Genomic DNA, 23,950 nt, shown 5'->3' with positions numbered 1-23,950 from the left:
AGACACCAGAGAGATGTCTAAGAAGTTACAAGTCATACCAAAAGCACCAATAGTGAATCTGAGGAAATCAATGCTGTTGTTTAAATGTTCCACAAATGACAAAAACTCATCATATGAACCTTTCCAAAGAAAGAACAAATTGTCTATGTATCTACAATAAAAAATGACTTTACCATACAACAGATGAGTTTTGATGAACTTCTGTTCCCATGAGGCCATCACTAAATTTGTGAAGGCCAGGGCCACCCATGCCCCCATGGTGACCCCAGAAATTTGTTTATAAAACTTGTTAAGGAAACAGAAGAAATTGTTCTCGAACACAATATATAGCAGGTAGCAAATGGTGTTTATCTTATAAGTACAGAAAGTACTTGAACTACCAAGCCATTTCAATGCCATTTTCCTGTTCTATACATGTGTAAAGAGATGTCACATCAAGTGGGGCAAAATAGAATTCCTCAGTCACTGAAAGTGTTCTCAGTAACTCAAGAGGATGCCAGGAGTCATGAAGAAACTCTGACTCCTGGACTAATGGGTTCAGTAAATAATCAAGGTTGATGGAAGTTGGTTCAGTTTTACAGAACCCAGAATGTTGGTCTAAAGGGAGACTCTAATCTGTCCATGTCTAATTTAGGTATGCCAAAGAATATGGCCATTTTTGGGTGTGCCACCTGGAGGAACAAGTAAACACATAAATTAAAGATCCCCTGACTAAAAAGGTCAAACTGTCACTGTCAGTGGATGCAAAACTTCTATGAACGTAATCCGTAGACACTTCCTTGTAGCTGGAATTGTCAGCAAGCAAATCTAAAATCGCTTTGTTGTAGTCATCAGTGCTCATTACCGGTATTGTTCCCCCGTATCAGCCTTCATAGTTCTGATTTGAGTATAAGAAGATAATTCTTTTAACGCAGATACCTCATCAAATGAAAGATTATATGTAAAAGGCTTAATCCTCAGTTGTTTTCTAAAGTCATCCTTGCATAAATTATTAAACGTGTAAACTGGTGTTTAACGCTGGATTGAAAGTACCCGCGGTGGTGGTGCTGTGGTAGCGTTGTCACCTCACAGTAAGACGCTGTCTGGTTCGATTCTCAGCTAGAGCGTCTTCTGCGTGGAGATATGCGTGAATGGGCATACCTTTGTTGAAGGTTGTGTGTCAGGGCTGGTAACTCGACACGTAAAAATCAATTGCCAATCATTAGCAGACCGGAATTCCTCAGTGGCGACCCCTAACTGGGAAATGCCGAAAGACACAAACAAAATGCTGTATTGAAAGTATTTCTTTTGAATTGTTTTTCATTCTCAGTTCAAGTCTCAGGAACATTTTGCATAATTTACTGAAAATTAAGTTTTCGAACGTACAGTTTAAAGTCAGTCAACAATTTTGTAATATTTGCAGAATTAGTATAAAGGAAAAACCTTTATTTGGAACGGCCTTATGATGTTTGCTAAGGGGAAATTTACTCAAATTTAATACCACAGTTCCAAAACCAGCTACTTCTTCATGTTGTTTTTCCCTTTCTCTTTTCTTTTTAATTGGAATTCCACTTTGGAGTTCTCACTGTCCCGGATGGATGAACTAAAAAAGGACTCAGGGACAACATTGGGGAACAAGGGAGTGCTCTACAACATTGTGAGACTGATAACCATGAAGAAGACTGGTGAAAGTATGAGCACAACTTGAAATATTGTTCGCATCCATACTGACTTCTGTTGTAATGTGCTCTGACACTGTGTGCTAACAGATGCAGACTTAATAGGGTAGGCAGTTCCTGTTCTGTAAGCTGCCAAATCTCTCTTTGGCTTACGTTGCATCCTCTGAATAATAGTAGCTCTAAGTCTGCCTGTTTTTGCAGCAAGCCCCGAATACAGAGCCTTAAAAGAGGAGAAACAACTGTAATCCATAACTTGTTTGTCCAAAGCCACTAGTTGCTCTCTGAGTGTCCCAATGTCCTTTTGATATTTACTAATAAGCAACTGCAAATTTGAAATACCAGTTTTATTAAAATCAGTGACTAGTTCATCATATAATGCATCCTCATACTGTATGCCATTGGGAAATTTAAAAACATTGAGTCCCAGGGGTACACATTCCAGTCTAATGCACTCTTCTAAGTAATACAAGATATTCCAACTGTTTAAATCATTTTTACCTCGAAGACATCAGTGGTTAAATTCGAACCTACACAATTTACAGTATGACGTAAAATCACTTTCTGCTTAGAAGAAAATGGATTGATGATGTCTTTTAGGATATTCTTCATTATATTTTCCAATGGTGGACTACAGCTGTCCATTTCTATATTTAATCCAGCTAAAGTATAGCCAGGTGCAACTCTTCCTTCTCTAGAAAAATTGGACTCCCATGGATTCATAGTGGACGGTCCTGGTACAGACATGCTACTTTTAGAATCATTTCATCCAAAAAAACTGCTAATCACTGAAACTGCTGAGTCAAAACCACAAAATCCTCAGGTACAGGATCTGTGGTCAAATTTAAAAGGGTGTCTTGAGTTGAAACCTCTCCAGCCACAAATGAAAAAAAACTAGATAACTCAAATTCACGAAACAGAGAACCAGTAACAAATCCAACACCACTAAATCCACCACGGCAAGGCTTCCTGACACAAACTTGTATTTTAGCGCTTTTGTCCTATTTATTTACACAGAACTTTATCAGAAATACAAGCTAAAATGGTCAGCAGTTTAAAAAGAAAAATCAAAAACTTCATTTTTTCATTCTGTTTAATTGGATAAGACCAACTGTATATACGTCCTTGGCTTTAAGGGTAACACAATAGTCTTGGCCTGGTTTATTGACTTTCAAGTCTCATAATGTATTACTGCAGACTATAAGAATAAAACCCAGGTCTCCAAAACATCGCAAGTTTCCTGCTCATTGTCGTCATTCAGTGCTACACTGCTTGCCACCACTCTATATATCCTGGTAGAAACAATATTTGTATGGAAGGTTACAATATGTAAAGCGAAATGAAGCAGCATTACCAGATTTGGTTCATCTTAAGTAAAAAAAGTAAAATGTCACTGGTTGAACACCTGTAAAAATAAGCTAGTCACTCCTGTTAGTATGGATAGAATGATAAACACCTTGCATGTAGTGAAGGGCTACCATTTCAGGTAATGTGCATGTCTGAGGGAATAATGGCTATCAGGTCCTCAGAGGTCAGGTAGTGAAGATACCTTTATACCTGCTGCATTCTGACATATGCTAGCATTGAGTGTTTCCTGTCCTTTTGGTAATCCAAGTAGGGACCAGATCTTTACCTTATTATTTATCAGTACATGCAAAATTTGTTTTATTACCCAATAGTCAAATTTGACAAAAATGAACTTGAATAAAGCCATGGTAGTGTATATACATATCTGTATATAAATATATATATATATCTGTATATATATATATATATATATATATATATATATATATATATATGTGTGTGTGTGTGTGTGTGGTTCCTTGACAGATGATTGAGTTTTCACAGACATGAAATTCACTTTCATAGATATACATACTTATATACATACAGTAGATGTATGTGTATATATGGGTCTATGTAATTTAGTTGAATACTCATTTTACTAGAATACAAGTGGTCAAACACCACTGGGTGAAAGCTGAAACCTTGTGCGACTGAATCACAACTGATATAAAGGTGTTGAAGTCTGTAGACAGTATGTGATGGTGTTGATTCTGATTGTAAGACTTTTTAGGGAAGTGAGTCTAGATGACTGTATGTGGATTGGTAGTGGTCACTATTGTGTCGTATTCCAGATCTTTAGCAGTATGTGTTTGTGGATTAGCACTGATTCACTTTGTGTTGTGTTTTTTTTTTTGTCCAAGTTTATGCAACACTGCAATTAATATGTGTATGTATGAGAAGTGTGACAACAGAAGCAGTGGGGTGCAAAAAATGACCATTACTGATGTACACTGACTTCTTTTAAAGTCAAATGAACACTCGGGCAAATGACATAGATTTATACTGGCTCTCGTCAAATTGAAGTTAAGTTGATGTGGCTAATGTCAACACACTAACATGGAAGTCAAAGTTCAACACACTTTTGCGCACATGCCAAGGTTACTCCTCGGCACATGCAAAGTTAAAAACAGTGTTGTTTTTTTTTCTGTTACAGGGAGGGCATGCCCCCATGAACCCCTACACCCCTTACTAATGATATACGTATATATATATATATATATATATATATATATATATATATATATATATATTAACTCTGAGATCACGCAATACTCAAGTAAGGAAATATTCGCACAACTCTGGGGATTTCCATTATTTTCCATCTATCGACCATTTGTATAGTCAACCAAAGTGTGTAAACAATACAGAGAATTGAGTTGACATACATTCAACCAACACTAGGTAAACCATATATGCAAACAGACAGATAGGTAGATTACTTGATATAGATATTACACACACACACACACACACACACACACACACACACACACACACACACACACACACACACACACACACACACACACACACACAATTTCCTTCCACATCCAAAGACATTCAAATAGCTGACTTTCCTGCTTTCCGAATTTCCCATGTTTGTGGTGTACGTGTCTATCCTGTGTTCTGTAGGTGTCTGTCCAGGATTGGTTGTTTGACTTACTGCTTTTGGGCTCTGGTTCCCCTGTCACCATCAACAGATTGAAATAGGGAAGTGAATGAATATGTGTATGTTTCTGCATGGCTGTAATACTGGCTTTTAAAACGTGGTATTGCATTTGCAATCAAACATGAGAGCAAACATGAAAGCAGGACCACTCCATGTGTTGTCTAAACTGTAGCAGCAGCTTGCTACATTGTAGCAAACAGCTTGGAAGTAAATTGAAAGTAAAAAAAAAAAAAAAAACAAAAGCTTCAGTGCTCCATGCAGGCAGGGTATAAACTCTAGCAAGTATATGCTACAATTTAAAAATAAACATTTTTTTTTGTTTTTTTTTTTAAACTAAAGTGCTTCATGCAAGCAATTGTTTGCTACAGTTTAAAAGAAGAAATGCTCTTTTTTTTTATAAATATATTTTAAAGGAGAGCTTGGGGTGAAGCACAGAAACGGAGCTTGAATGGCTGGGGTTTGGGGGCATATCATGCTGGTTGGCTAACTGTAATAAATGAAGTTTTTTTTTTTATTATTTTATTTTTTGCTCTTCGCTTGTAGAGCTAAGGTTGTGGGGCACTGATTCATAGCCATCGCAGGGTGATAATTAAACCAGCTATGCTTCTGACACCACTTAAAGCATTTTTTTTTTCAAGAGTAGCTGGATTTTCCAAAGAGATATTGTATGTGTGCAGTTGAATGGATCACTTCTGTGAGCTGATGTCAGGTACAAGTGGATGAAATATATCAGTTGGTTAAGGAGGATTTGAAAACACTAACAATCAAGCCCTTTTGCTTTGTTTCAGGCCTGCGTCTTCCCCTCAGCTGTCGCATGATGATACTCATTCTCGAATCGAACATTACGCTAGCAGGTAGACTTCACATTAATCTTGTTCTAGTTTGGTAAGAATTTATAGTTAGTACCATGTAGCCAGCCTTCACATTGGGGAATGCCTAGAAAATGGTGCCTGGAAGTCATTCATATCAAGCAACGATATACAAAATCAAAGTAGTTTTGGTTAGTGAGGTTAAATTAAAATAAAGAAATGGGACCTTTTTTGTTAAATTTAGATTCCCCTGGAAAGTCAGATTTAGAATAAAATAGCAGAGATTTTTGAAAATTAGGATTGGTCACTGGTTATGGAAAGAAGCACACAATCTCTACTTCTGACAGCCTACATAGGTATTGTATAGTTGCTTCACACAGCACTACCTTGCTAAACTTGTGTATTCATATGTCAGTAACAATGTTGTATGCCATAAATGCTTATTAACATCTTGACTGCAGCAAAAATTGTGTAGTCGAGAACATATTTCATGGGCCTTGCTGCTGCATGTAGTGTGTGTCATGAACACAGCCGAAGAGTGTTAGTTAAAAAAATTTAACGTCTGTAGAAAAGGCCAGTATTAATATTTTGTAGTATAACATTAATGCCTCTAGCATTATCATCATAATAGGCATGTAACTTGGACTGTCTTAATACATTAACTACATTGCATGCTGTAAATAAGGAGCAGAATTAACCAATAATATGACTGTAATTTGATTGTTTTGTTTTACAGGCTAGCGGAAATGGAGAACACTAATGGGTCGTACCTGAATGACAGCATTTCGCCTAATGAAAGCATGTATGTATCTAACAGCTAAGTTTTTTTCTGTTTTTATTCATGAAGTATGGACTTCATTTTTATGTGCAGATTATTGAAAAAGCAAGTTCAGATGCATGTGTCTTATGTTAGGTAAAGCAGAAGCATAGGGAATGCAGAAAGTAGCCGAAGGTTTATTGTCTTGATTTTGAGAGCCATGGAGATGGCACATAGTGCTTTTGTGAGTTTGCATGCTGGACACTTTACATCACTTTCCATCTATTTTCTGTAGCAAGTCATATACCTTCTGTATCTGACTTTCTTTAGGCTTGTGTCTAGAGCAGTACTAGGTTCACAGGACATCATCTTTGTTTGTGGCATGTCCCAGAAGGACAGCATCTTTGTTTCTGGCATGTCCCAGAAGGACCACCCATGTCTCCAGGAACAAAGACCCTAAGATATAGGGGTTGGATCAGCATTTTGACATGCTTCCCTGAGTCCTAACAAGTCAGTATGGGTTGGGATATCAGCATCAGAGACTGTCCATGGTTATAGTTTGGTTTGCCATTATTTCAGCTTCTAACTACTGTAGAAAAATCCTCTCTAGAAGTACATACATAGCCTCTCTAGTCACTGACATACGCAGTTGTTGTGTGTGTCAACCAGCACTATAAAACTTGGGCCTGAATATTGTAAGGATGTGTCTGCAGTTTTCATTATGACTTTTTTTTACGTTTTCGTTTAATACAACACTTTTGTAGTAGTATTTTGTACATAAAATGTGACAAAAATATCTGCTAAGGGATGTATTTGTCAATTTTTTATTTCTGTACGGATTTAATTAATATTTGTTTTCAATTTTATTTTTGTTTTGTGAGGTGTTCATTTATGAGTATGGTTTTGACTTAGTGCAATAGTAGCCTAAAAGATGTACAGTTTTAGAAGAAGGTTTTAGACTTAATGACGAAAGTCATGTTCGACATCAATGATTAGTTTCCTTGTTGATTGGACCACTCTTGCCAAGGTCAGCTGCCTTCCACTCAAGCAGCTAGCCATCCTGCTGTTCCCAATTCTTAGCTACAGCATTTGTACATATGTTGTTTTCCTGTACTGCTTCAGGCTGTTTACTGTTTTAACCTCATTAACACTTTTGATTCAGGATGGTGGAGTTCTCATTCTTTGCCTCCCTCAATTCTCTGTCCTTTGTATTGAAAAGCCATTCTCTGTTTTTGTCCCAATTCATTAGAATTCCTTCTTTTCTGATATGAGAAGAATTGCTGAAATCAATACATAACTTAAATTATTCTTATGGACCAATCCTGTGATATAGATGCAAAAGTATAAATCTCCAAATGTGAATGAGGTAATCAGTATTCGATTAATGGTAGAGGAGCTGGAGGGGCCAGTTGGGAAGGATGGGAGAAAATGGCCGATGCTGTTACATGTATCAGCAGAAGGGGAGGCAGTTTGACTTGCTGCATTGGTAACATATACAATAATGTAAGTGATCAGTAGCAGTTACTATACAAAGCCCATGCTGCTGGCAGTTCACTGATTTGTCAGGCTGCATGCGCAGTAGGTCATATGTATTACCTGTGGCACAACATTAAATGCAGTATGCAAGTCAACTATGAGAAGGAAAGTTAGGAAAACTTGCGGGATTAGCGATACTGACTCCCTTACTATCACCCAATCCTTGTCTCAGATTAGCGAATGAATGACCTATTTAGGTTCTCTGATCAGGGAATGCATCATTGGGCTCTTACCTGAACCATGGATCTGCTTCAGAAGCTCAAAGTTTCAAAACTTTGAATTTCAAATGGCTGAGACCATAAGATCGAACTTTTGAAACGTTGAATGTTTTGAATGGAGATCGCCATACAGCATGGAATGGGAAGTTTACCATTTTCCTTACTGTAGTGTGATCTCAGAGTTAGTATATTTATTTAGCTGGGGGTGTGGGGGGTACAGGATGGCTTGCCACTGCAAAAACATACAATTTTTTTTTTTGTTTTTTATTTTTTTATTATGTTTTCAAAATTTCAACATTTTCATCTTATGGTCTTGGCTGTTTGAAGTTCGAAGTTTTGAAACTTCAAGCTTCTTAAGTAGATCCCCCGACCACAGGTGCCCAGCTGTCACCCCATTAGGCAGGATAAATAAGTCAAAAACAGGAAAGGGTGCCACTTGGTGAATCATCGGAAGAACAACACAAAGGGAAAAAAAGTGTTGTTCAAAATATGGCTTTATACCGATGTTAGTTACCCTTGCTAGTCATCTAGTTTACCTTTACACATCTTCAGCACTTGTTTCTGACTGCTAACCTTCTGATTTTTCTGTTACCTTGTACACTTCCTTCCTAAATTCAGATCCAGCAAAGTATTCAAAGTATATACTCTTCCCTCTTAACAAGGAACTGTGTATATTCGTCGCATCTTTAAAATGTCTTCCAGTTGTATCCTGCAGTACACAACTTTGTTACTTTTATTCAACCTGTATCTTTTATCTTTTTTATGCTTCATTCATTGGAGCTCTGTTACTTGACTGTCCTGTTTATTGTTACCAGAATTTTATTTTTCCAGTGGTTTGCAATTATTCATATTTGTCAATGGTATCCCTTCCATAACTTTTCACTGAAGGTTTGGAATACTTGTAAGAGCTTGTGGACTTTACCTATGCTGCTGATCCTGCAGTTAATACTTTACATTGACATGTTGATATTTTAGCTAATTTAGTTATCATGTTGATAGAGTTGTAAGAGTTTTACTATGATCATTTAGCCTGCTACACCATTTCAAGTGATCTATGATGTAATATCTGACTGTAATACAAACATAAACAAAAGGCATGCTCAGGCAAAGAAGAGAAGTAAAAACTCATTTTTAAACCACTAAGCATTGTCAGCACTTCATTGGACTGGTGCAGTGAATTGTTGAAAGTCTTAAATATCCAAGTTAAAATCACATGGTATTTAATCAACCAAAAAATATTACAAGTAATTTCTCAAAGGGTCAGGAAACTCGAGCATTCAAAAGCACTCAGTACTAAAAACCTCTGCCTGACTGCGCACTCTGTTTCTCTCTGTCCCACGGGCGTCCCTCAGTAGTGTGCACAACTTCCTTTAAACACATTCAAAGGCCCAACAAAAACAAAACAAAAAAACTGAAGCAACTGCCTGCATACAAGAACACAGAGAGCGGAACCCTGTACAAACCAGTAAAAGCTACTGCAAGTCCTACTTTTATCAACAGACTGTGAGCAGTTCCCTTAAAAACATTCAAAGGTCCAACAAAAACAAAACAAAAAAAAACTGAAGCAACTGCCTGCATACAAGAACACCAAGAGCAGAACCCTGTACAAACCAGTAAAAGCTACTTCAAGTCCTATGTTTATCAACAGACTTCCCTTAAACACACTCAAAGGTCCAACAAAAACAACAAAAAAAAAACCTGAAGCAACTGCCTGCATACAAGAACATGGAGAGCGGAACCCCGTACAAACCAGTAAAAGCTACTGCAAGACCTATTTTTATTAACAGACTGTGAGCAGTGTAGGTCTGTTATAATCTTCTCTCTGTGATACTCCTACTGATTCTTCTGCTGTGCACACTACTGGACCCCCCCCCTTTTCCTTCCCATTTATTGTAACAAATATGTACATTTTTTCCAAAGCTTTGCATTTAATTTATATTCTTATATTTTTTTTATCTTGTATATTACATTTGTTTTATATTCTTATATTTAATTCTCCTGTTTGTTGTAACAAATATGTACAGTTTCCCAAAGCTTTGCATTTATTTTATATTCTACTTCCCTGATGCTCTACTAAATCTGCTTTTGAGTTCACATAGATAAGTAGACACCTTTAGGTACTGACCTGGGCTAGCTGGTTGATTGTTTTTCTCTTCTCACCGCTTTCTCCAAGTCCTGGTTCATAGCCAACCCCCCTTAATTGTTCTCCTAACATAATTGTATTGTAAGTTTCCTAGCCCTATCAATCCTGTCTTCTCGCAGCTTTCTCCGAGTTTTGGTTCTTAACCCCCCCCTTTTTTTTTCGGTCTCATAATATAATCTTATTGTAAGCATCCCAGCCATGTCAATCCTGTCTATTCCCTCCCTCTTCCTGTTGAGAGTTTACTTATTCCTCCCCTGAGCTGCGGCACCATGTTTAAATACTAAAAACCTCTGCCTGACTACACTCTGTTTCTCTCTGTCCCATGGGCGTCCCTCAGTAGTGTGCACAACTATAAGTACCATTTGTGATGAATAAGATTCCATGGCATTTGTTTGTTTAATTTCTGACATTCTCTCTCCCTCAGACGTTGTTTGCTAACAACTCTTTGAGCTTTGTAATATTCTAGTCTTTTCAGCACATGTACACTCGTGTATTTTAAATAGTTCCTTCAACTTGCAACTGTTCTTCCTTCCTTTGCTTATTGGCTCATGGAGATAGCTATTTTTTTGCCTTCAAGTGAAGGCGGGTTCCACCTGCTCCATTCAGCCTCCGCTTCAGGCTCAGTCCACTCCCCTACCCCCATTCCCATCCACTCCCTCTTTCATTACATTTATTCATCCTGTAACTCCACCCTGTCTCCACCTTGACCAATACCATACCTCATATCATTAACAATCCCTTCCCCTCTCCTGCCACATCCCCTCCTATAGCACAACACTTTCCACCACCTCTTTTAACATATACAACCAACTCCAATCCATAAAATCCAATATGAGTCACTTACTAGGACTCTTATTTATCTCACTTGTCCTTACTGCTTTACTGCTCTTATTATCCCTCTCCACCATCATACACTCCAGATTAAATACATCTTCTCCAACATCCACAACACTAGCTACACATTTACAACAGAATTTAAATAGTTACTCCAACATCTCACCATCCCTATTAGTAAGCAGTACTCTATGTCTAGCCAAACCACAACTTCCCCCACAGATACTAAACTGAAAATAACACAACACTATCCACATATACCTTTGCTAAAAACACTCCAACCACCGACACTACTAAATCTTCTCCTAGCATTAACTCAGTGTGGAGATGTCCACCCCAATCCTAGTCCAAATAATTTGCCAAAGAACAGTCATTCCTCTAAAACCAATGATTTATATTTTGTAACAATTAATGCAAGAAGCCTCTGCAACAAAATTACTGAATTCCAGTCCTGGCTTTGTCACCATTCACCAGACATTGTAGCAATAATTGAAACCTGGCTTAAAACACATGTATCCAGCACAGAAATCCTTCCCCCAGGTTACAACATTCTTCTTAATGGCAGACCCCATAAAAAAGGTGGAGGTGTAGCCTTAATTTATCAAGACTCCTTAGCAATAAATATTCATCCAAAAACTGTCCCCACTTTCAATAGTATGGAGATCTTAATAACATCTGTTCATATAAACACTAATAAACAACTCTGTATTGCTGCTATCTACATTCCCCCAGGTCAAAAAATCCCCCATTTGGAAGATTTTGTATGTTGGATTAATGAAAATATCTCCCAATAAATTGTTATTCTAGGCGACACTAACATTAATTGGAAAAACTAACCTCCAAAGCTCCTGCTTCCAGCATTAACCTCCATAGTTTCACACAACTTATCACAGAGCCTACACATGCTTTAAAATCCCGAGCAGAATCGACATTAGATTGGATTCTAGTATCTCACCCCCACTACTACTCCAATACTGGCACCCTCCCAAACACTTTAAGTGACCACCTACCTGCTTACACCCATAGAACCCAAATACAAATCCGCAAACCTCACACATACAAATCTACCAGGAACCTTGCCCACTTTAATCAAGACATATTAATCAATACCCTAGTAGCTCGCAACTGGACCCCAATAAAAACACTACCTCTGGATGACACTGTAGATTATTTCAATAACATCTTTCTTAGCACATTAAATAGCTTAGCACCTCTTTGTACAAAATGAACAAAACCTAACCTTGCCCCCTAGCTAACAAAACAAACTAAACAAGTCCTCCTGTCTAGAGACAAAAACTGGAAAATATGGAAAAAATAGAACTCAAGCAAATGAACAAAATTTTAAACAACTTTGAAATACTGCAAAAAAACTTATCTTAACTGATAAGAAAACCTATTTCTCCTCACAACTATCCTCCCAAAATAATAATCCAAAAAAAATCTGGAAATCTGTATCCTCCCTGCTTAATCCTGGTAACATTCAAAATCCATCACCCTTTCCCAACAAAGACCCTCACTAGATAGCACAAGTATTTAACACCCATTTCATTGACACCATTCAAAAAATAGTCAAGGATTCATCTACAAAAAGCAACCCTCACTCCCAGAATACCACACAAATAGACCCCATATCTACCTCTATACACACTATGGTTTCCTCTAACAATAACCCACCCAGTCCTCCTTTTCCACTGCAACCAATACCTACATCCCTAATTCTAAAATTGCTAACCAGACTAAAGCCCTGCTCACTCTCCGCTAGTAATTTTCTGCCTGAATACTTACAACTTGCTGCCAATGCTATAGCTTACCCTGTAAGTATTCTTATTAATCGTTCAGTCTCTGAATCTTATGTCCCCCAACTGTGGAAAAAGTATTTTATAACTCCACTACAAAAAGGTGGTAATGCACACAATCTCTCAAATTACCGGACAGTCTCCATTCTCTCCCCGTTATCAGAAATCCTAGAAAAATGCAAGCAATCCCAACTACTAAATCACGTTAGTAACAACAACCTCCTAGCTCCCACTCAACATGGATTCCACCCTGGACATAACACAACCACAGCTTTACTCTCCTTCACTGACACTGTGAATAAAGCTCTTGATGCTGGCCTATCAACTTCAGGACTCCTGTTAGACTTATCAAAGACTTTCGACACAGTATCACACCCTAAGTTATTACAGTGTTTAGAAAAACGTGGATGCTCTCCAAGCCTGTTAACCTGGTTTTCCTCCTACCTAAATGAAATAAAACAGGAGTCCCACAAGGGTCCATTTTAGGACCACTATTCTGTAATATATTCATTAATGATCTTAATAAAGCCTCCTAGCAAAGCATATTAATTCAGTATGCAGATGATTCAACTATCATCTCATCTTCCAACGGTTTGGCTGACCTCCAGAAGATCACCCAAGATGTATTCACATCCATAGATAAATGACTCTCAATTAATGCTGAGCCACCAAAAAACTAAATTGTTACTATTTTCATCAAAACCTCCAACTGCAGAATTCAAGATTTTTTCACATAATAATACAGAACTATTACAGGTGCTATCTGCAAAACGTTTAGGGATCACTGTTGATAACAAACTTTCTTTTGAAGAACACATTCTCAGTACAGTAAAGAAAACACATTTCATCTTGGCAAACTTTATCGACATAAACTCTACCTAGATAAACAAACTAAGATAAAACTAGCAAACACTTTGCTTATCCCATCCCTCTTGTATGGAAGTCCCATTTTCACCAACCTCCACACATCCCTCAGTAATAAGCTTCAATCTTCCTACTAAAAAGACAGCAAAATTTGCCTGTAACATGCCCAACCACTTACACCACTGCAAAGCTATCTCAAACCTGTCCTGGCTTGAATTTCACCACTATCTCTATTATACTCAATTAATACTTGCTTATAAGTTAATTTTCAAATCTGATAGCTGTCCTGCACTCCAGTCTATCTTACACACGGAAAGGACACTTTTAAATGTAGCTAAACCCAGCAAAAGAGCAGACAGTGCCTATATTCCTACAACATTGCCAAACTATGGAATAGCTTCCCCATACATTACTCACCTTGACTCCCTAATAGCCTTTAAAGCTGCACTAAAAACCCACTATTTAAATAATCCCAGCTGTACCTGTGAAATACAGTGCAAGTCCCTTAACTTCACACACTTAACTACTCAGATCCTACTCTAACTCTCTGTTATATTATTTTTTCTTCTCTATATGATGTTTCTCCTACCTACGATATGTACAATTTACTCACGATTATGATTACTTTCTTGTGATTGAAAGTATGTTATGTATCCATACAGTCTGATAATTATGTATTAACTATATAACATTGCTCCCCACCTTATGCTAATGCTATATATATATATATATATATATATATATATATATATATATATATATATATCTTTCACTTTGTATTTGTTCTGTACAGTATTTGATTACCTGTGGAGCTTTTCTCCCCGGGCCCTCCACTGAAAATGGGTTTCTGACCCAGTGGACTTTCCAGGGCAACAAATTTCAATAAATAAATTAATAAATAAAGTAAATATCCCTGAGCATTCAAGATACATTCCACATCTACCCTGAATTCCTTGTAAGCACTATCAAATTAATAAGCTATTCTTTTGTTTTAAAAGTAATTGTATTATTCTGATTAATAGACCTTGTGTATTTATATGTTCTATTTTTAAGGCTTTTTTAGTGCATCCACATAAAAGTTTCATTTCTCAGGCAACTTGCTGTATATACCACATTGGTAGACAAAATTTAAAATTACAATGACTTTCTAGGTTCATAGGTTTTAATACACTATGTATGTATGTATATAAGGAGGTTGTTGGCCAAAAGAAACATTGGTCGCACAGCCCGTGGGAAAAAGTGTCTTTTCTCCATTGATTCTCATTACAGATATTACTAGACGTGTCTTTACTACAAAAAAGTTTACATTCATTTAGTAATTTTATTTATGAGAAGTAAAAATCTACTGCCAATCATTAGCGGACCGGAGTTCCAAGCCAAAAGACACAACAATTTATGAGAAGTAACTGCTTACCAAAGCATTGTAAACTTTAGCATTACCTTCTAAATTAAAACATGACAGTTATTGGTAATTTAACTATTTATTGCAGTAGAATCTTATCTATACTTAAAAATTTCTAGAATTTCATCAGCAGTCTCTTCCGCGTTAGAAAAAAAATACAATTTATACATATCATTTGTAGTTGAAACTGTGTCAGTTTTTGAACCTAACATGTATGAGTTATTCACTAAACTACATAAGGAGGAAGATCTGAAAAATACATTAAGAAATGTAAATGATTATAAAATAATAATCTGTATAGTAGCAAAGTAGTAGTTAAAACAAAGTATCGTTTATCAGTGGACAGAAAAGGTGTGTCAGATGACATCACACCACCAGTTTAAAAAAAAAGCAGCAGCACAGTTGTAGGAGACTGGATTCCAAGATTTTTGACTTTTCTTCTAAATCTGTAACTGTGAATGAAACCGCATTATTACAGACATTATTCTAGTAAGCCCTTCCAATTAATGACTACTGTCTTACAGTTTTTTTCCTCTGGAACTGGCCATAGTGGGGAGCAGAAATGATGGGGAGGCTGCATGCTAATGTAGCAGCCCACTGGAGCAGTTAATGCTAATTAGCAATGTGCTGTCTCCTGGAATTGGTGACAAATCTAGACTTATTCATCTGGGCAATGAAGAGAATTGCTGTACAGAGTTAACTTTTTCTCTCGGATTAAAAATGAATGGCATCTTTTGATAGTGTTTACCCATTCACTCCTATAGGGGGAGTAGTCATAGTGCAAGTAAGTAAAGTGAAGTCATGTGTGTTTGTGTATGGATGCGTGCGTGTTTGTGTGTGTGTGTGTGTGTGTGTGTGTGTGTGTGTGTGTGTGTGTGTGTGTCAGGCACGTAAGTAGGGCTGCCTCTGATACTGCAATATGTGTGGGCTGGTAGGGACAATGCTAGCACTGTCAAGTCTGACAGCACAGTGTTTGAATAAAAGATATCGCTATGAGCCACTGACGAGATGTTTTTCTGTGTGGCTCCACCATGTCTCTGTGATGGAGATTTTCAGTGTCTCGTAACCCATGTTGGTCAGTTAGAGTGAGCAAAAAATCTTTGTGAATCCCAGAAATTTTCTTTCATACTAATTGAAAAGAACAGAAGTAGTAGAAACAATTCTAAACTTATACCTGCTGCTTTTATCAAGGTGTGTGTCATATAAAAAACTTTAAAAATAGAAAGCCAAGCAAGCAATAATGCCTGACAGGGAGTGTGTTGATGTGTAATTAACGCCTGCCCAGGGGTGTTATGAGGCCCGCTACCACAGGTGGTGGGCCTCTAAACCCCTGGAAGGGCATTAATTATACATTAACACGCACCCTGGAGGTCATTATTGCACTTAGAGAATGGGCTGTCTATAAAATTCTTGTGTTTTACTTGCTTATTTATTTTGTTAAGTACTATATTATTTTTATATATATATTTTTAATATAAAGTAGTTCCTCCGCCTAATGTTTCAAACATGCTATTGTGCAAGTTAATGGTGTTGAGAGGAAGCATTTTACATCAAACATATATAAAAAATAATATAGTGATTAAAAAATAATAACCAAGTAAAACACAATTTTACATAGAGCCCATTCACTCTCTCATACACACATACACAGTCTTTTCTGCTTTCACACACATACATATACACACACAGTCTCCTCTGCTTTCATGCTCACATTCACTCACACAAGATCACTCTCAGTCTCAATATCATACACACACACACACACACACACACACACACACACACACACACACACACACAAACACACAAACACACACACACACACACACACACACACACAGTCTCCTCTGCTTTCTTACATGCATTCACTCACACACGGGGTTCCATTAGAAATTGCGAACATTCAAAAGTTTGAGCCTCATATGGTCGACACCATATGAGCGAACTTTTGAAAGCTCACAAGTTTCAAAGGAGATCGGCGTAGGGAATATTTCCCTTTACTTCAATGTAGTGCAATCTTAGAGGTGTTATGTTTAAGTAGTGGGGGGTGTGAGGGCACATCCCCCCATGTGGGGGGTGCAGGGGGGCTTGCTCCCCTGCCCGGAGTGCTCAGGCAAGTTTTTTTTTTTTTTTTTAATTTTTTATTATTTGTTCAAAATCTTAAAACTTCGCTCATATGGTGTTGATCATATGAGAGTTGAAGTTTTAAAACTTCGAGCATGTAATATAGACCCCACACAAGGTTGCTCTCACTCTCTCTCAGTCTCTCTCACACACAGTCTCTTCTACTTTCATACATGTATTCAGTCATACAAGATCAGTCTTGCTTTCTTTCTGTCTCACACACACATATACACACACCCACACACAAGCACACACACACACACACACACACACACACACACACACACACACACACAGTCTCTCCTTTTTTTGTTGTTGTTTTACATTTTACACTCATGGGTTCATAAATTAGCACTAGGCTAACTGCCCTTGTGGGCCATTTGTAGCCTAGCCAATTACCCCATGTGAGAATCAAACCCTGCACCTTGTGTTTGTAAGGTAAACACCTTAATCATTATGGCAGCCCCCAACCCCTATCTCTCACTAAACAGCAGAACCACTGCTTAGTCAGCATAAAACAATGGAGACCATTAGTTTTTTTCAGTCTGAGGCCGTGGTGGTGCAGCGGTTAGCATTGTCACCTCAAAGCAAGAAGTTCTCCCGTTTGATTCTCAGCTGGAGCGCCTTCTGTGTGGAGTCTGCATGTCCTCCCTGTGGTCGAGTGACGTTAAAGACATGCAGGTAAGTGCGTGCGTGAATGGACGTGCCTTCTTTGAAGGTTGGGCGTCGGGCTGGCAACTCGGCACCATAAACATCCACTGCCAATCATTAGCGGACAGGAGTTCCGCTGTGGCGTCCCCTAACCGGGAAAAGCTGAAAGACTTTTAGTTTTTTTCAGTCTGAGCTCCATAGCAGGTTGTTGTGCTGCTGTGAAGCTGTGGGCTCATTTATCAGTGGCCATTACTTCTACATTAATAACCTGCTGGAGAATATTTGTTCTCCAATCAGGGTGTTGATGTACAGTTTGCCCATTCTCTAAGTACATTTAAGCCTTCCCTGTTCTCTGCACTCACAGACATTGACCACTTTTGTGAGAAACCTGACAGCAAAACAATTTATAAATTTACAGTGACTCAGATAAAATTGTTACCTAATTTACAAAACAATCCTTGTTTATGTGTGATGAGCAGTGCCCTAGTTATATTGGATATGGTTATTTACAAAGAAAAGATAGATATTTTGTTGAGTGGCATTATTTTTTATGAAGAATTTGTCTATTATTGATGTAGACAAAACATATAAAAAGACTGGCATTGTTCTGATAGAATGTGTAAATATTTTTTTCTTTCACCAGATTTAATGGAATCCCTGTGATTCAGAAAAGTTATCACAGCCATGGCTAATTGGGCAATGTGGAATTGCCAATTAGTGCAACAGTGATAATCAACAGTTCAGAGACATGGTAATGCTGCACCAAGAAACGCCTTATTATCTACTAATTACCATGTCTGTGAATCAAACACTACCCTACCAGACCGACACACAGAACCATGCACTTGTACACCCGCATGAGCACTCCTACACGCACATTTGCTGAGATGGCTTCACTGTGTGACCCAACCACAGACAACATAGGCATTCACATTCACTTATCCCGGCAGCTGCATTTACACCCCTACAAACATGTATGGACACACATACACACACACACACACACACACACACACACACACACACACACGGCTTCACAGTGAGCCCAATCCATCCATAGGAATAAAGGGTGTAAGACATCAAAAGACAACATATGCTTTTTACTCCTCATAGCCAAAATATAGTTAGAACAATTCTCTTCTGTTATCAGCACTATATCTGGGGAGGTGGGCACATGGATAATTGGCATTGGTTATGTCCACAGACTGCTGCATTTGCATGTGACTTTACCACAGAGACTGCTGTCCATGCTTTGGCTGCTAACTTCATATTGCTGCAGTAGGAGATCAATCTCAGAGTTGTTTGGATTTGCAACACTGTAGAAACCTTCTAAGCAAATGCGAATGCACTGTGGTTCACCTTTCCGATTCCCAGGGAATATCTTTGAGTATCTGATAAAAGGTAAGTCATTCCAGAAATTCACAAGGATAAAAAAAATGCATCCATTATGACTGACATTCATGTGTCAATGGAACCAAAAAATATTCCACTATGCTCATAAGGTGAAAGACATTGTGAAAAGGATTCACTAATTTATTGTACTCTCTATATTAGTTTGGGGATGTGGCGATATGCAGGCAAGGCTTGCCCCCTGAAAAAAACATGTTTTGAAGTTCAATGAAAGCAGTTCTTAATTGTATTTACTTAAAATTTCTTTGTTGAGTCAATTTGAATCCATTTTAAAGAAATTTACTTCATGAATATAGTTTCTGAGACAGTAGAAGTGATGTCAGATAGAAGTGATACATATAACAATACAAACTATTGGTTTTGTGTTTTGATGAAGAGATTTGTGAAGGAAGCCCACAAATCTTAGAGAGGACGAAAATCCTGCTGTGACTTTTAGGTTCAGAAGATTACAAATAATGCCATTATAAACATTGTAGTGTTTGTCAGAATTTTAAAAAGGGTTTATTTTGTGTAGATGGCTATGTATACAAAGGCAAGGGAAGGATATATAGTGGATATAAAAAGTGTACACACCCCTGTTAAAATGCCAGATTTTTGTGATATAAAAAAATGAGACTACACTAAATAATTTCAAAACTTTTCCCACCTTTAATGTAACCTATAACCTGTACAATTCAATTGAAAAACAAGTCTGTTAGGGGAAAAATATAAAAAATAAAAGCATACAATAAGCTGGTTGCATAAGTGTGCACACCCTTAAACTAATACTTTGTTTAAGCACCTTTTGATTTAATTACAGCATTCACTCTTCTTGGGTAGGAGTCTATCAGCATGGCATATCTTGACTTGGCAATATTTCCCACTCTTCCTTGCAAAAGCACTCGAAATCTGTCAGATTGTGAGGGCATCTATTGTGCACAGCCCTCTTCAATACAATTCATTTATTGCAATAAAAACATTATACCCTGACAGAACTGGTATCCAGTCATTGTTCTTTAACGATGTTTCACAAGTAATAACAATATCAATCTTATGAGAATGTAGCAAATTTTCCAGTAATAAAACTTTTAATATTAGTGCTCCTAGCATTATCAACCATCAGAGATGCAACAAATGTTGCTGTCTGTGAATTGTTAAATTTTTGACCTGGCAAAAATCCTGCCTTGTGTTTGTCAAATATTGCAAAATATCTGCAGCAAAAATCCTCTTGCCTGATCTTAACAAATAGAGTGCCGTCCTATCTGAACACGTGTCCCCAAAATAAGGCTTGGATGCTCTACACATTTCCATTTTTTAAAACAGGACATTTTTTTCATGTAGGTGTTTACCCCCAAAATCTTTTCATTCATGGTGACCTGACTCTCCGTTCTATATGCAATTTGTGAAAAGTATGTCCTAACACCAGTACAAGCTATACTATCTAAGAGGACTGTAAGTTCCCTACTAGCAATCAGAGAGTCCTTGCAGATGAGTTGTGCCGCCATGAACAAAAATAGATCTATACTTTCTTACATTAAGCCATTCTAAGGCTTATCTAACATCCTCTATTTTTGCTTTTGGCAAGCATAACACTGTTCGATGTTCATTATCTTCTCTGCAGATGTAAGTATCAGTTCCTCTAATATTAATCTCCAATTACAAGAATATCTTTTATGACCAGATCTGAAGAATCTTCAACTTCTAATCCAGTAATACGATCTTCATCACCGTTAGTCTTATTATTCCCACTGTTTTCACTGCATATTACATTTACAAGCATGCAGTTCTCATCCAGCTTACCTTGTATATCCACAGATTGAGCTATGTTGTCAGTGTGTATCTTTCTCTTCTTTTTTCTTACAGTAAAGTTCTTCAGTCCGTCCACATTCAGTTTTGATTTCTTCCTTTTCACCTGCCCTTTGCCTCTTTTTTATCTTCTGTTTTGGAAACATGCTGCCTTTTCTGTAGACTGAAGGTTTTCTGATAGAACAGTGTTCTCGTTGCCTGTAACCTGTGTGTTACATAACAAAGCAGTGTCCTTTTTAGTTTGTATTCTCCTTACTGTACAGACATTTATCAGTCACTTTTTCTTCCTTGTTATTTGTTGTGAACTTCCTCATTTCTTTCTAAACACTCTGAATCGTCTGATTGCTGAATACTTGTATCCAGAATTCCAGAGTTGTCAGGGCCATCATCTTGTTTCATAGGGGTTGAGTGGTCTCTATAGACAATAGACACATCCTCTTCTAAATGTGGTCTGTTTGCTCTTCATCTAATATTATTTATCTCACCAGTCGAGTCATTAATATTTTAACAATTCTCCAAGCTGTGCCAATTGCACAAGTGCAGTCATTATCAATAAGTCTAGTTACTGCTAACAGCAGTAAGTAAATCATCCAACTTTTGACATGAGGAACACAGATCACCAATGATATCAGGTGCTACTTTAAAATTTGCATAGCATTTATTACACTGTATAAGCTATTTGTGCTTTAGCAAATCAATAATGGCATACTCTTTTAAGGAGTCCATATTCAGCTTCATATGAATAAAAACTTATACAAAAAAAGAATAATTAAAATCAGTTGCCACAAAATTCAAAGAGAAACTTAAATCAACTTCTGTAAGAAAAATGAAGCAAACAATATACAACTAAATACTAAAGTAAGTACAGTAAAGTTATTGTTCTGACTATACAAGTTCTGAAAGTCAGACGAAAGCTGGAATTTCTTTACATTGCACGTGAATGCGTGCAGTAGCTTTTGCTTGCAGTCGGACCTGTTTTTAATAATGAAGATCAATAAATCACATACCAAGACAGGATTGTTTAGATAAGCTGTAGATTGTCCGTTCTGCAGTCTGTCTAAAACCTATCTCTTTCCAACAACAAACAGTGAAAATTAAAGGTAAAAACAACAAAAATATAAATCATAGTAAATCTTGTCTACAAGCTATCCGTTTCTTCCTATAAACAGTAAAAAACAGTGCTAAGAAATAAAATATAAATTCAAATAAAACTTCTCTTTCCAGGCAACTCCACAGTAAATCACAAACCAAGACAGGATTGTTTAGATAAGATCTGGCTTATATAACTTTTTAATACAGAATTGTGGTGCGAAAATGTAATAGAAGATATTCTGTTTCTGCATCCAGAAAGTTACTCCGTTTGTCTTACCTTATGTTTTAGTTAGCCTTAGAAAAATGTCTTGCCATTTTTTTCATATATGTAGATAGGATCCTAACTAGATGCAGCTTTCATTTCTGAAATATATATATATATATATATATATATATATATATATATATATATATATATATATATATTTTTTTTTCTTTTTTTCTTATAGACATGTAGTTATGTCAAACTTAACTGTAGTTATGACACTACTTATTTGCTGTGACTTTTTGTACATTTGTGTTGTTTGTTGCCTGCTACCTTGTTACCTTTGATATTTTTAAAAAGGGTTTCTTACCTAATAAACAAATAAACTGTCTATAGAAATGGATTTTTGTAGCAGTGACATTAGATTTATTTTAAGCGTTGGCCCACTTAGTATCACTGTCTGTGGAAGAATCGGCAGGGGAAGGTGAGGAATGACAAAGCATTGCCTGCTTGCCTTTCTCTGTGAGTAGAAAGTCACATACCTGGGGTGCATACTCTGTTCTGAATCATTAGTGATAATGGCAGATCAGTGCAGACTTTTGCTTTCAGGTTTGAATGAGACAACATCATGTGCAGAAGCAGAAAGCACACTCTTACAAATGCTCATTATTTCTTAAGTTCTTGGTCATCAGTAAGCATGAGCAGATGGAAGACAGTGGAGCTGATGAGGAAGCCCTCATCCTTTGTCAATAGCACCACTGCTCCCAGTGTTTGACCTTTGGGGAACAAGTGGAACATAGGCTGTTTGTCTTAGGGGAAGGTTATGCATAGAAGAGGCTTGATGGTCATGAGAAATAGGAGGTTAAAAATTGTTAAATGCTACCATCCAAAAGCTCCTGCGTATTCCATTTGAGACACTTCTTTGCTTAGAGCGAGTGTTGCATTCCTTGGCTGAGCAGTCTGTCTGTTTAGTTATTTGATTACTTTTTGTGTCTGTTTCATGCTTATACTGGAATCTTGTTTCTTGCTGGGGGATATTTAAACTGATCCTCTGTTTTCAGTGGAATTTCATTCCAAGGTTGATAATAGTGAATAAAAATAAATACTAAAGGTAAATTCCAAAACGAATAATAGTGAATAAAAATAAATACTGATGTAGCATAAATAACCCATTTCCATGTCTGATATATGTTCTTACAGAAATTTGTTTTGAAGTTCTATGTAAGTTTTTCTTTGTTATTGTTTTCTGTGGCATTTTGGCTCCATTTTCTTTGGCAGATGGATTAGCTATGAGTCAAGATGTTGTGCACTCAGTTTTAATGAAACTTTGTAGTGTCTTGGTTTTTGCACTGGAACTTTAATAGGAGGCATTGTCTAAAACAGAAACATATTTAACAAGAAACAAGGATGACCTGCTTGACACAGCCTGTCTTTCTTTACCTGTCTTTGAAACTGTTAGATCTGGCTAACCTCTGGCTAACCAGTAACTGTCTTCCAATGCTTTGTTTGCTATGTACCCCAACATTCCTGAATTCCACCATAATTTTTGAACTGCCCATATGTTAAGCAGTGCTGGTGTATGTGTCCTGAGATGTTCTTTTGAAAAAGGTACTCCTTTTCATTTTAAGACAGTGTACCCTTCCAAATGTA

The 23,950-nt window shown here is 37.2% G+C and overlaps 1 protein-coding gene across 11 annotated transcripts in view; it reads left to right on the top strand.

Annotated features, from left to right (window-relative positions):
• The window catches only part of DMD (dystrophin), a 9,298,038-nt gene that overhangs the window by 9,179,181 nt on the left and 94,907 nt on the right, over positions 1-23,950 (top strand). For 9 of the 11 annotated variants that reach the window (XM_044072396.1, XM_044072400.1, XM_044072394.1 and 6 more), the window contains 2 exons: positions 5,463-5,528; positions 6,220-6,285. In XM_044072396.1, the coding sequence (XP_043928331.1) occupies positions 5,463-5,528; positions 6,220-6,285 (132 nt within the window). The remainder of the gene's footprint in view (positions 1-5,462; positions 5,529-6,219; positions 6,286-23,950) is intronic. The other 2 variants (XM_044072398.1, XM_044072401.1) reach the window with 1 other exon arrangement.

This window comes from Protopterus annectens, chromosome 5.part0 (genome assembly GCF_019279795.1).
Source record: "Protopterus annectens isolate FY-2018-M chromosome 5.part0, PAN1.0, whole genome shotgun sequence".
Classification (NCBI taxonomy): domain Eukaryota; kingdom Metazoa; phylum Chordata; order Ceratodontiformes; family Protopteridae; genus Protopterus; species Protopterus annectens.
Note: the sequence above shows the minus strand (reverse complement) of the source record. Positions and strands in the feature narration are given on the sequence as shown.